Source organism: Cucurbita maxima, unplaced genomic scaffold (assembly GCF_002738345.1).
Source record: "Cucurbita maxima cultivar Rimu unplaced genomic scaffold, Cmax_1.0 Cma_Scf00060, whole genome shotgun sequence".
NCBI classification, from domain to species: Eukaryota; Viridiplantae; Streptophyta; class Magnoliopsida; order Cucurbitales; family Cucurbitaceae; genus Cucurbita; species Cucurbita maxima.
Window position 1 is genome coordinate 469,485 of NW_019272076.1, and position 14,787 is coordinate 484,271.

At 36.9% G+C, this 14,787-nt stretch overlaps 1 protein-coding gene across 6 annotated transcripts; it reads left to right on the plus strand.

Moving 5' to 3' along the window:
* Nucleotides 1-456: 456 nt before the first annotated feature.
* Nucleotides 457-14,236, plus strand: LOC111471891 (DNA-(apurinic or apyrimidinic site) lyase, chloroplastic). 6 transcript variants are annotated; one of them, XM_023117559.1, is made up of 13 exons: nt 457-778; nt 987-1,155; nt 1,243-1,334; nt 1,533-1,612; nt 1,817-1,954; nt 2,128-2,441; nt 3,073-3,183; nt 12,047-12,184; nt 12,303-12,350; nt 13,460-13,540; nt 13,668-13,827; nt 13,966-14,099; nt 14,135-14,236. In XM_023117559.1, exons 1-12 carry the CDS (start codon nt 729-731, stop codon nt 14,085-14,087), a joined length of 1,503 nt encoding a protein of 500 aa, XP_022973327.1. In that variant the 5' UTR covers nt 457-728; the 3' UTR covers nt 14,088-14,099; nt 14,135-14,236. The 6 variants fall into 6 exon arrangements, with proteins under 6 accessions (XP_022973327.1, XP_022973330.1, XP_022973325.1 ...); XM_023117562.1 differs by having other exon boundaries at nt 962-1,155; nt 13,966-14,236; XM_023117557.1 differs by having other exon boundaries at nt 13,966-14,236.
* The last annotated feature ends 551 nt before the right edge of the window (nt 14,237-14,787 follow it).

Below are 14,787 nucleotides of genomic sequence, written 5' to 3' on the forward strand. Positions count from 1 at the left end.
AATAGTTGACCGTTTTGACAACAAAGATATGAGAGTTTATGTACAAAAGAAAAGACTGGACTGACGGTTCCGGACATGCTTTTACTAGGAGACAATTTTCCTTCAATTTAAGGTTAGTTCACTCCTAACTTTCCCTGTTTTAAGCTAAACTTATATTTGATGAAGCTAATTTAAGGTATTTTGCTAGGAATTACTAAGTATATGCGAGTTTTAAGAGGTTTAGAACCACACAATCTAATTGTTTATGTTTGATTTGGAGTAAGAGTTTTGGGGTTGGATGACCACCATTTTCAATGTTAATTTAAAATGTTAGATGTGTGTGCATCTATGTATTGTCTTGTGAATTATCCTGATATTGTACATACTTGTAAATGATAAGAACCATTATTTAAAAAAATAATAGGAAAATTGAAAGAAGCATAAAATGGGAAATGTTTGAAATAAACCATGTTTTATTTATTACTTCAAACGTACTAAAATCTTCCCCAGGGATACAAAAACTTTGGAATCACTGGAATGTTCTTACCTTGATTGCAAGGAATATCACGTCTGCTCCCTCGCGGAATCGGAATGTTGTTGGAGTAAAGAAATCGGATTTGTGAGCAGTGAGGAGAAACACGGCATACACTCCGTCTCGGTCTGTCTTCTTCCCCTCCTCTCCTCTTTGCCGCTTCCATTTCTGTTTCCTCATCTGTATACATTTCTTTTCTCCTCTCCTTTCTTTCTCCATGAACTCACTATTCCAATTTGGGTTTCGGAGTTTCCTTAATCCCTCCAGGTTTTCCCTTATACCCCTAATTGCTTTTCTGTTTATAATTCTTTCTTCCTTCCATGATTTCTGTTTAAATGTTTATACCTAAATGCTATCCTTCACACGCCTCGCCCATTTCTTTTCTTCACAACGCGAACATGGGTTTATTACTACTACTATTAGCAATGGTTTAATTGTTTCTTTGGTCAGCTGAACTAACTTGGGCTCGCCGTAGCCTTGCAGTGAACCAGAGTAGGTTCAGAATTGCAACATTGTTACCTTTGCAAACAGTTGCAATGGCATTGAATCGACTCTCTGTAAATTTATCCACACACAATACAACCACCGGTGGGACAAGAAAAGATACAAGTCTGGAAACAAATTCCAGTCAGATTATTGTTGAGGTTGTGGGATGCTTTTGGTTTGTACTGTATTTCATTCACCTTCTATGCCTCTACTCTTTATTCAGATCACGTGTTTGACATATATAGGAAAACGACAGTAAAGTGGACATTCAAAGTTTTAAGGATGACCCGTCGAAAATTGAAGCTATGACGGTCCAAGAACTGAGAATGACATTAAGGTAATGGGAGCTTTATCTTTGAAGTAACTTGTTTTGATGTGTCCTCCGATGGAGAATTCTTGGAATCTTGTTTTGAATATTGAGCTTTGGGTTATATATGCTGCAGTGTTTCAGCTCAAGGGCACCCAGTTCCAAATTTAGACTGTAATAGAGTTCTAACTAAGTTTCTTATTAATAAATGATGTTCACATTTTACAGAAGTGTAGGTATTCTAGCCAAAGGGCGTAAGCATGATCTTGTAATTGCGCTGCAACGTTTTGTGGAGAATCAAACAGTCGGTATACATTATTTATTATCGAAAACTGCATTTTCTTTCTTCCAAAATTGTAGTGCTCTGTAACTTAACATGACTAGAGTAGATACCATCCTAGTTAATTTTGCATTAGAAATTCACATGAATGTTATTTGCATTTATTGTCTTAATCCTCCATTTTCATTGAAGTGTAGAATAAGTGAGAAGACTGAGTATATATTTGTTGTAGGCAGTGTTATTGATGCAGTCGAAGATTATAGATCACAACAGACAGAGAGAGATTCAAATGTATCACCTTCTGAAGGTGAAACTGAGGCCGCTGAAACAAAATTCTTAACACCAAAGAAGAGGCAGTCAGCTAAATCTGGTGAGTTTTCAAGTGGTGCAACGACTGATTCTATCTATCCTTTGAACACCTCTATCTTCTTAGTATTGTTTTTTTTTTTCTTCTAAACCTCAAATACACTGCACTTTAAGTACTTTCATTGTTTACTGGTACACTGACTAACAAATTTTCTTACGTAAATTATATCTTTGTAGGTTGTAACCCATCTAGAACAAAGAAAAAAGTATTGTCAGAAGTTGATTCCAGCATCGTAAAGCATGAGCATGGAGTAGAGTTGATGCAAAAGGAGCCGTGGACTGTTCTTGCTCATAAGAAACCTCAAAAAGGTTGGATAGCATACAACCCTAGAACCATGAGGCCTAAACCTCTTTCCAAGGATACAAAATCTGTGAAAATTTTATCTTGGAATGTCAATGGGTTAAGAGCCTTACTTAAGGGATTTTCAGCCGTGGAATTAGCTGAAAGGGAAGACTTTGATATATTGTGTTTACAGGAAACCAAATTGCAGGCAAGTAGAATAATTCTTATTTATTTTCTACATAGAGTAAGAACTATTGTGGAGATTATATTTTTTTTCCCGGTGGAATTTCATTTCACTATAAAATGAATAATGCTCGTGTATTTAGACTTAGCACTGATTTCACCATATCTCATAGTTGGTTCTGTTGCTTCGCCCATTTTCTTTAGATGTATGCTTCCTGTTGAAATCAAGAAAGAAAAAAAATGTGGCAAGGGATGAAATGCTCTTTGAGAAAGAAGGGAAGTTAATAACTTTATTCATTATTCTTCTAAATCTCTTCTAACGTCTAACTTAATTCCTATCATTAAAATTTAAAGTTTGGTTTATTATTTTAATTAATTCCAAAAGCCCCCTAATCGCTTGTAAGCTGTAAAGGCTATGTTCCCCAAATGTTAGCAAAACACTTTTTAGCTCAAGTATAGAGTTATGCAGATTTCAGTAACTTCACCTTTAGTAGACTTCGGTTTTGGAGGGCAAGGGTGGAAGGTTTAAGTTTTAAATTGTTTATTCTAGCAATAGTCATCACTTATTATTACTGCTATAAAATAAAAAATGTTATGCTTTCTTTCTCTATAAACTAGAGTCTGGAGTTGAGTTTACATGTCAATTTCTGCTGCAGGAGAAGGACGTATTAGAAATTAAAAACTCTCTCATGGATGGATATCATTATACCTATTGGACGTGCAGTGTTTCTAAACTTGGTTATTCTGGAACTGCAATCATATCCCGGGTATGGTTTCCTTTTCCCATACTTTAACAAAAATTTTGTGTACAACAAAGAAAAGAGTAGAAAAACATGTCAGCCTGATCATTTAAAATGTTATATTATGGATCAAGTACTGGATTATGCTTCTGTGGTTATCTATTATTAATATTCTATAAATTATTTGATTATGAAAGCTAGTGAGGCAAAACCATAGTCTTGCAAGGTTCAAAAGTATTGAGAGGGGAAGAGTTATCAGTCTTCTTAAAATGTATTCATTGTGGATCAAGGAATTTATTGTTTTTTTGAGACAATGTTTTTGTTTGATATGCTTGTTGAAACTTGGAGACTTGGAGTCTATATATTATCAAATTGGACAAAATTATCTCTTAATGAATGCCTAATGAGTTTTGTTTTAACTTGTAACTAGGGTTATGTGGTTTGCTAGATGAGGAATAAGCAAAATGTAAACTCAAATGTTTTTGAGGCAGTTCTTTGTAGCTATCTATTTAAGCTACTCAACAGCCTATGGGTTTCTTGATTCTATAAGTTGCAGAGGTAGGCAATAATCCTGTAGGGTCAGATGATAATTTTGTAGGTTACTAATCAAGGTTTGTAAGCTGAGTAATGAACAAATGGTGCATTTTATTACCCTTATTGAGATGCATCATTTTTTAGTGAAATATTGCACCGCCATCGTGATAAAGAAAAAATGAAAGAACGTAAGGATTATAAAAGAACCAACCCCAAAGAAATGGAGCTAAACTAAAACAAAAAGGTGTTCTAATCAAGCAAAATGAGAACTAAAAGATAATTACAAACTTTGTAAGAACTGAGGTTCAAAGAGACATGGAACGTAACAAGGTCCACACATCCTCCATCGATCTCTCTAACCCCTTAAAAAAAATCTATGGCCCCTCTCTCCAACTAGAGCCCCCATAGAACAGAATCACACAAACCCCCACTAACCGCAAAAATTGAGCTTCCCACAAAAGGGCCAATGGAAAAGAAGCTCCTCAACAACTAAGTAGATATCTCTCGATTGAGTAGCCTAGAGAGGAGGCCCCATGGAACAAAATCACATAAATCCCCTGTAGACGCAAAAACCAAACCTTCTCACAAGAGAGCTAGGAAAAGAAACTCCTTGGCCATCAAATGGATATCTCTCAACTGAGCAACCTGAAAGCTGATATCCATAAAAGAACTTAAATCGTACAAGTTTCTAAAACTTGATGGGATGTCAGGTTGGCTTTTTCCCTCCTCTTACTTAGGGTTGTCTCTTGGAAATAATCCGAGATCCATTTCCTTTTGGGATTCCACCTTAGAGAAGGTTCATAAAAGACTAGCTGCTTGAAAAAGACATTTTTTTTCTCAAAGGGAGGAAGATTGGCCTTCATACACATTGTCTTGAGTGGCATCCCTGTTTATTTGTTCTCTCTCTTTAAACCTCTGGGCTATTTGCAATTATATCAACAAACTTATGAGGGATTTTTTTTAATTATTATTATTTTTTTTTTTGTGGGAGGGCATTGAAGAGGGAAAATGTGTTAAACACTGTCATAAGCCCTATTCTCTAGGACCAAGACCTATTCTCAAGGTCTTGCTAATATTTTTAGGCTTGTTAGTTTATCTTTAGGTTTAGCAGAAGGCTATATAATGCCATTCTTTCTGAAGATCAAGTTTTTGAGTGCAATATTGTATGTCTTGAGTGATTTTGGTGTTGTGAGTACATTTGTTCCGCTTTTGGCGCACAACAAGTGGTATCAGAGCCTTATTGTGGTATTTTGGGATATTGTGAAAGCTTGGGCCTCATCGACCATTAGACGTGCTCACAATCGTGTTTATTCTCTTGAAATTCAATTTTCAAGAATTGTGTTTTTTGAGTTTCATCCAGATTAATTATTGCAAATGGCAGAACCATCACGACGTGGATCGAGAGTGTGGAGTTCCAATCTCGAAGTAGAGAAATTTGATGGAACCAATAATTTTGGTGTTTGGCGAGGCGAAGTTTGCGATTTGCTGGTCATGCAAGACCTCGATGTTTCTCTCCAAGAGGAAATGCCTGAAGACATGACAGAAGCAGAATGGACGAAATTAAATCGACAATCCTGTGGAATTATTCGATCCTGTCTTGGCAAGGATCAGAAATATCCATTTATGAAGGTTACCATGGCGAAAGAATTATGGGACAAGCTTGAAGTGAAATATATGAAGAAGAGTGTGGAAAATAAACTCTATTTGAAGAAGAAACTCTTCCGTTTTGACTACAAGGAAGGCATCTCAATGGCTGAGCATTTGGATGATTTTAACAAAATCATCACTGATTTGCTCAATCTTGATGTTAAGATTGATGACGAGGACAAGGCGTTGTTGTTATTAAACTCTTTGCCGGAAACCTACGAGTTTTTAGTAACGACCCTACTACATGGAATCACTAATATTGATTTTGAAGATGTTTCAAATGCCTTAATAAACAATGAGATGCGAAAAAAGGAAAAGGAGACGTATCAAAGCTCTAGCTCAAATGTTCTCACTGCTCATGGAAGGACTTCTAATTGGAAAAAGAACGAATGTGGAGAGTCTCGATTAAAGTCGAGAGGTAGATCTGACAATTGGAGAAAACTTGATAAAAATGAGTGTGCATATTGTCGACAGAAAGGCCATTGGAAAAAAGATTGTTCGATCTTAAAAGAGAAGGGGTCGAAGTCCACTGTGGTTAGAGATGACGACACTGATACATATGATGCCTTGACAATCTCCCTATCAGTCAACCAAACCAGTGAATGGATTCTTGATTCTGGGTGCTCCTATCATATGTGTCCCAACAAAGAGATGTTTTTGGACTCCAAAAAGTTCAATGGTGGAGTTGTCTATATGGGCAATGATAGTACTTGCAAGATAATGGGAATCGGCTCAGTACAAATCAAGATGTTTGATGGGGTTATACGAAAACTCAAAGAGGTGAGGTATGTCCCTGACTTGAAGAAAAATTTGATTTCACTTGGCGTTTTGGATGCGAGTGGTTATCGCATCATTTTGGAAGGAGGGAATTTGAAAGTAGCTCGTGGAGCTTTGGTGGCAATTACAGAAACTAGAAGAGGTAGCATATACTACCTCAACGGAACCACAATAATTGGGCATGCTGCTGTGGCAAGTTCGAAAGAACAAGACATATCGAAATTATGGCACATGCGACTCGGGCATGCGGGTGAGAAGGCGCTTCAAACACTGGTGAACCAAGGAGTCCTTAAGGGTGCCACAACTGGAAGAATTGATTTCTGTGAACATTGTATATTTGGTAAACAAAAAAATGTGAAGTTTGGTACAGCTATACACCAAACAAAGGGCATTTTGGATTATGTTCACACTGATGTATGAGGTCCTACAAAGAATGTCTCATTGGGAGGAAAGAGGTGGTTCGTCACCTTTATTGATGACTACTCGAAGAGAGTATGGATGTATCCCATGAGGCACAAAAACGAGGTTCTCCAAATCTTCCTAGAGTGGAAGAAAATGGTAGAGAATCAGACGGATAGGAAAATCAAAAGGCTGAGATCAGACAACAGGGGAGAATATACTTATGATCCATTCCTTAAAGTATGCCGAGATGAAGGGATCGTTCGACACTTCACTGTTCCTGGTAAGCCACAACAAAATGGAGTTGCTGAGAGAATGAACCAGACATTAACAGAGAAGGTTCGATGCATATTGTCTCAAGCAGGATTGAGTAAAGCATTTTGGGCTGAGGCTCTCAGTTATGCAGTTCACTTGGTGAATCGTTTACCTGTTTCTGGAAACGGTGGGAGAACTCCGCTTGAGGTATGGTCAGGTAGTCCTGTTAGTGATTATGATAAATTGCATGTGTTTGGGTGTCCTGCTTATTATCATGTGACAGACTCAAAGCTGGATCCTAGAGCAAAAAAAGTCAAGTTTATGGGCTTTAGCAAAGGTGTGAAGGGCTATAGGTTATGGTGTCCAGAAACAAGTAAGATTGTTAATAGTCGAGATGTGACATTCGATGAGTCTGGAATGTTTTTGCTGAAAATTGAAAATAATGACGAGGCATTGAAGCAGGTGGAGAAGGTGGTGTTCTCTCCTGATGTGGTTGCTTCTACTGAAGAACCTATTGATCAGGTAAATAATAACTTTGATGTCTTAGAACAGAAAGAACAAAGTCTTGAGGAGCAAAGCCTTGTAAATGAAAGAGGGGAGGAACCTGAGTCAATCGCCAAGAATAGACCACGAAGGGTAATTCGAAAACCTGCAAGGTTTGATGATACGATAGCATATGCTTTCTCTTTGATTGATGGAGTTCCTAACAGTTACAAAGATGCTATTCAGAGCCCGGATAGCTTACACTGGCAAGAGGCTGTGAATCAGGAGATAGCATCATTGGAGATAAATCAAACTTGGGATTTGGTACAGCTTCCAAAAGGTAAGAAGGAAATTGGTTGTAAATGGGTTTTTGCAAAAAAGGAAGACCCTTTTGGTATACGTTATAAGGCTCGACTTGTGGCTAAAGGCTACGCACAAAAAGAAGGTATTGATTACAATGAAATTTTCTCACCTGTGGTAAAACATTCTTCGATTCGAATATTGTTGGCTTTGGTTGCTCAATTTAATCTTGAGCTTGCACAACTCGATGTAAAAACTGCTTTTTTGCATGGAGATTTGGAAGAAGAAATATATATGACGCAACCAGTTGGTTTCCGAGTAGTTGGACAACAACATTTAGTATGCAGATTGAAGAAATCTTTGTATGGGCTGAAGCAATCCCCTCGCCAATGGTATAGAAGGTTTGATCATTTCATGGTAGAGCATATGTATACTCATAGTCAATTTGACCATTGTGTGTATTATCGATGTCTCGATGATGGATCGTTTATTTACTTGCTCTTATATGTTGATGATATGTTAATTGCTTCAAAGAGACAGGTGGAGATTGATAAACTCAAAGATGAGCTTTCTAAAACATTTGAAATGAAAGACTTAGGCAATGCAAAGAAAATACTTGGAATGGAGATAGAGCGAGATCGAAAAAAAGGTACAGTCTGGTTGACTCAGTCTCAATATCTACGCAAGGTATTGTCAAGATTTAGTTTGAATGATTCAACCAAACCCGTTAGTACTCCACTTGCTCCTCATTTCAAGCTTAGTGCTTCCATGTGTCCAAGTTCTGACGATGACAAAAGGTATATGGAGAACATTCCTTATACAAATGCTGTTGGTGCGTTGATGTATGCTATGGTGTGTACTCGACCTGATCTTTCACACGCAGTAAGCATGGTGAGTCGTTATATGCATAATCCTGGTAAAGAGCATTGGCAGGCTGTAAAATGGATTCTTAGGTACATTCTTGGCACTATTGATGTTGGTATTAAGTTTCAAAAACAAGAAATGTTTAATCTTGACAATTGTGTAGCTAGTTTTGTGGATTCTGATTATGCTGGTGATTTGGATAAGCGACGATCTACTACGGGATATTTATTTACTATGGCTGGTGGACCTGTTTGTTGGCGTTCAACATTGCAGTTTACTGTTGCATTGTCTACCACTGAAGCAGAGTATATGGCAGTAACGAAAGCTTTTAAAGAAGCTATTTGGATGCATGGTTTGATCAATGACTTGGGTATTTTGCAGGGACATATATGTATTTTGTGATAGCCAGAGCGCTATTTGCTTGTCAAAAAATCAAGTCCATCATGCTCGTACAAAACACATTGATGTCCGTTTTCACTTTATTCGAGAAATTATTAGCAAAGGGGATATTCGTTTACTAAAAATTGGAACTGCTGATAACCCTGCTGATATGTTGACAAAGGTGATCGCTCGTGAAAAGTTCTGCCATTGTTTGGATCTCATCAACGTCGGAAGGAAGGAGTAGTGTGTTGACGTGGTAGCAACCAAATTCGCTATCAACTTGGAGATCTTATGACAAGGTGGAGATTGTTAAACACTGTCATAAGCCCTATTCTCTAGGACCAAGACCTATTCTCAAGGTCTTGCTAATATTTTTAGGCTTGTTAGTTTATCTTTAGGTTTAGCAGAAGGCTATATAATGCCATTCTTTCTGAAGATCAAGTTTTTGAGTGCAATATTGTATGTCTTGAGTGATTTTGGTGTTGTGAGTACATTTGTTCCGCTTTCGGCGCACAACAAAATGTGTGCATCTCGTGAGTTGGAAGAAGGTGGGGAGGCTTGTGAGCCTTGGCGATAAGGCAACCCTAATTCTCAGCCCAACGGTCCAAGCGGTTGTTGAACAAGAACCCTTTAATCAAAAAAATTAACGCCTCCTTACCCAACATTTGGATCAACCAAGAGATAAAGGCTAGAATTAGATTACCTCTTGATAAACGCCAACCATGCTGGATTTTGCAAAGCTAGAGGTCTTTCTAGAATCTTTGCAAACGTTCACAAAGAAAGCTAACTTAACGAATTGATTCCAACCAAGAGCTGGTTAGAAGATGAATGACTCTTAGATCGAACTTGAAATCTATGATGGTCACTCTTAGATTCCAAGACGACTCACTCCAAAATTATCTTGGATCAAAACTAATTCAATGAATCGGTTTAAACATTAAACCTAAAGCAAGGTTTGAAAAAGAATAACACCAAAAAAGGTATCAAGAAAACATAAAGGTTTTGTTTGTATTCAACAATGATGCTCAAGCATGAATATTACATGCCTTTAAATAGGCCAAAAAGATAACCCAAACATAATGAAGTTCATCTACCAACTACAAACTACAACTACCAATAAAACTTGTAAATACATTGAAGAAAATAAGGCATACATAAATTGTCTTAATTTGTAGTTCAACTACCAAAGACAAAGTCTTCTAATCACTTTCCAATGTCATCTACTCCATTATTTTCTTGATTTGATATGCTAATGCTATAAAGATTTTTTTAGCTCAAAAGTCTTTGTTTCAACTTGTACACTAGCTAGCCTTTGAAGAAGCAATGTATAGGCCTCTTGAATCTTCTTGACCTTGCTTCTTGTATTTAGTCCTTCGGGTACATGCAAAGGGTCAGTAGTTGAATTCATATCACCTCTTAAGATCAAAGATTTAAAAGTAAGATTTGAAATCTTGTTCTAAATTGAGTTACTCTACCATCAAACTTGATCAAGACTTGATTGAATGGTCCAGATGCAATTTACCACAAAAATTGCTTGAAACCTTAGAAATGACAAGATGATGCTCAAATTTCCAAGGGTGAAAATCTTAACTCGAGAGCTCAATTTCATTCTTTCATAATCTGATTTTTATGTACTATTTTGTGGGTATTTATACCCTCTCACAAAAGAAACCTCAAATCCTTTCAAATGCCCACTAAAAAAAAAATTATTGCCATGCTTGACAAGTTCGGTAACTTCCAACTGCCCTTCAAATGTCCACTCCAAAAAGTTATGACCATGATTTATAAGTTTGGTAACTCCCCACTACCCGTCTAATGGTCACTACAAGAAGTTATGGAATTAAAATAATAAATAAAGCCTTCAAATATATTATCAATCCAAACCCCATGCTCCACTTCTAAATCTTGCAAATGTTGACTTCCAAAGTTCTAAAGAGTCCTTCCATATTCAAGTTAGCTTGTAACACATGAAATAGAGGTTTGACCAAGCCTATCCAATTTTATAGATGAAGAATGAACGCTTGTTGAATCTTTTTGGTCTTGGATCGTGTAATAGGTCCAGTTGAAACTTGTGGAACACCATGATCCTTATCACTTGGGGAGGTTAGAGTTGGAGAATTTAGGTGCTCGTAACATTGTCTTACTGACTAAATGGCTTTGACAGTTCCCTCTTGAGTTTGGTTCCCTTTGGCATAGGATTATTTTGAGTAAATACGCTCATCCTCCTATCATTTCAAGTGAATGTTGGGTGATTTCAAAGGCACTTATAGGAAAATGAGGACATATCTTCTCTCCTCTCATCTTTTTCTTCCTTGGTCTACTGTTTTGTGGTTGATGGGAGGATACATATTGTTGAGAGGATTAGTGGGTGGGGGATGGTTCTCTCTACTCTTTGTTCCCCCCCATTCATATCATCCATCCTCAATTAAAAACCATTTCATGGCTAGTATCTCTGGTCCTCAAAGAGCTCGCCCTTGTTGACTTGGTTTTCACTGTCCACTTTCCGGCAGGGAGACTACAGACATATTGGCTGTCCTATCGTTGATGGAGTGGATTGCTCTTAGGTCAAAGAAAGGGGATGTTTGTTATTGGAGTTATGGCCCTACTAAGGGCTTTTCTTGTAGTTCATTCTTTCAATGGCTACTAAATCCTACTTCAGTCAGGGAGTTGGTCTTTTCTTGTTTGTGGAAGGTGAAAGTTCCAATGAAAGTTTAGTTCTTTGTTTGACAGGTTATCCATGGAAAGGTTGATACTTTTGATTGATTTCTGAGAAAGATGCCTTCATTGATTGGGCTGTTTTGTTATCCTTTGTTGGAAGGTACTTGATTACTTGCTTTGGGGGTGCAATTTTGCTTGTACCTTCGAGGACTCTTTTTTGACGTGTTTGACTTGCAATTTGTTGGGAGTTCCTTCTTCATTTGTCAGAACAGTAGGATTGCTTAGGGTTTTGTGGGGGNGGGGGGGTGGTAAGAGAGACCATAGGGAGCTCTAGTTCACTACTAGGTTCTATTTTTCATCTTCTGCAATTATCTGCTTGCTCTTATTTTATTTTACATGATTGGAGACTCTTTCTGGACTAGATTACTTATCTGCTAGGTTCTTTCATGTTTTCTTCAATGAAAGCCCGATTTCTTATTTATTAAAAAAGAAATTATTTCAGTGCAAAGCTACTATTACCTGCGGACACTTGTAGATACTCATATTGCCATCATATTTTATGCATTTCAAATCTTTTCCTTTTATTTTTCAGATAGAGCCAATTTCAGTCAGATATGGTGTAGGCATATCAGAACATGATAGTGAAGGGCGGCTTGTGATGGTGGAATTTGAATCGTTTTATTTACTAAATGTTTATGTTCCCAATTCTGGAGACGGATTGAAGAGACTGGTATTCACTTCCCAATTGTAGTTAGCCTTATTTATTTCATCATAAAATGAATGCTTGATTTTATGCTCTATTTTGATGTGAATGCCTCTTGCACTGATATCTCTGATTTCACCTGTAGTCATACAGAATTACCCAATGGGACCCATCTCTCAGTAATTATATGAAGGTAAGTACGCATTATTATTCTTTCATTTTATTCCTTTATTATTCCATATTTTAGAAAAGACAGTTTGAGATGACTTTTGGGAGGATTGTTGGGTGGGGGATAAACACATTTGTGCGTTGTTTGTTCGACAAGTTTTGGGAGAGTGAACAACCAAGACTGTATCAGCAACATTCCTTTTGTGCTACAGCCGAATGATGTGTTATTTGCAGATGACAGTAGAATGGCAGATAGTTTTCTGTTTGGTCTCAGTAAAGTTGGTGCTATTTTGTGAGGAGTTTGATGAGAGGAATAGTAGAATTTCGAGAGGGGTTAGAGATCTTTGGAGGAGGTTCGGGAAGGTGGAGTCTTTTTTTTTTTTTTTAGTTCAACGGGTGGGGGATTGAACCATTAATCTTTTGAATGGTAAATTGGTGTCTTATCCATTGAACCATGCTTAGATTTGTAGGGCGTGTGAAGTTTCATGATTCTTTGGGGCGTTCATTAATCATATTTTTTGTAACTATCATCTTAGGTTTTATTCTTTTGTTGATTGAACCATTCTTGTTTTAGTTTGAGGCATTGAGATTGTAGAAATAAGTTCGAGGCAATGAGATTGAGTGGAGTGGGAGAATTTCCCCATTCACAGTAAAGAGCTAATTTCTTACCCAAAAAGTCCTTCACTAATTCCCTTTAATTCACAGCTCCTCAGCTATCAATGCCTTCATGGAAAACATTTCTTATGAGTGGAAAACGATTGGTGTAGGTCTCAACTCCTAATTTGGCCAGTAGGAAAAAGCCTTAAATTCCATTTCCTAGCTTATAGCCATAGCTTTAAAACCAATGGCTGATTTCAATGGAAGAAATGTAAAATTATGTGAAGATTCGCAACTTTATGGAAGTAAAACTTGATGCACCCAAAGGAGTGCTTGTAGCAAACATATTTTAGGTATAAGCACTTTGAGTAACAAATGTTCTATATTCTTATAAGTACTTTTGAAGTACTTCTTGGTCAAATGTGCATTCTTATGAAGCACTTTGTATAAACATTGTTCAGTGCGTAAAACTAAAATGTTACATGGTTCGGTTTCCTTAATTTATATATTAACATTTATTGGTAGCAACTTGTGTAGGAGTTGGAAAAATTGAAGCCGGTGATTTTGACTGGTGATCTGAATTGTGCTCATCAAGAGATAGACATCTATAATCCTGCGGCAAGTGATCAAATTTAGTGCTCTGTGAAGGAGCTTCATTCAAAGTCTCATATTGTGCTTTGTACAATTAGCTTTCTGTTGCATTTTTTCAATTTACTTACTGGACATGTATGGTTGGATTGAATAGGGAAACCGAAAAAGTGCTGGTTTCACAGACGAAGAAAGGCAATCGTTCGAGACGAGCTATTTGGAAAAGGGGTTTGTCGATACATTTAGACGAAAACACCCTGATGTTGTTGGGTATACATATTGGGGTTATCGTCATGGTGGACGCAAAACCAACAGAGGTAAAAACTCAATCTGCATCTGTTTTTATTACTTTATCTATGTGTTCTCTCCTTTGCTCTGCTGTCCTAAAATTCAGCATTTTGGTAAATTTGGGGTAACTTTCGAGGGTGGATGAATCATTTTTCTCTAATAAACAGGATGGCGACTCGACTATTTTCTTGTATCGGGAACAATAGCAGAGAAGGTGCATGAGTCTTACATACTCCCTGATGTGGGGGGCAGTGATCATTGCCCAATTGGCCTGGTTCTCAAGTTGTAGCTTCCTTTTTCATTTACCTTTTTTATTTTAAATTTTAACACTCAACTTTTCCTTTCATATGTACCCAACTCTTAACCTTCAGGTTTGTGAAATATTTAAAACAAGGGCTCATTTTGAAATGGAGTTTATATTTGGAGTTCATGTTGAAATGTCATTTTGATTGGCATCCTCTTTCAAAAAAGTGTCCATTATATTTATTCGTGCATGGAAATATAGGTGACATTAGGTAGTTAAAAGTCGAGTCTTGCTGCTTTAGCCATTATATTTTTGTTTCAATGTCTTGTTCTTTTTTTATTTTTTTTATTTTTTTTTATTTTATTTTTCATTGCTGGTTCCTTTTTTATCTCATTTCACCCAAAGCATGTTTTATACACAGATTACTATTTACTGCATGATTTATACAAGTTTTGATTTCATTGCCTTGAATTGGACAATTTTTGGTGGATCCATCTATGAATCCTCTAAATACTACTAACGGTTTATATTTGAGTTGATAAGTTGGGTGATAATCATCTCTGTATGATGCTATCATTACTCTTAAAATGACATCTATAATATCATCTTTTTCATAAAGTTGTACATAGTATTTCACGATGTTGGATTAGTTTACATTGGAAAAATGTGAGTGAGAAGTCTACAAGACCTAAAAACTCTAGACGACAAATTGATTGAGTTGTAACCTACTAGCGCAGGATAAAGA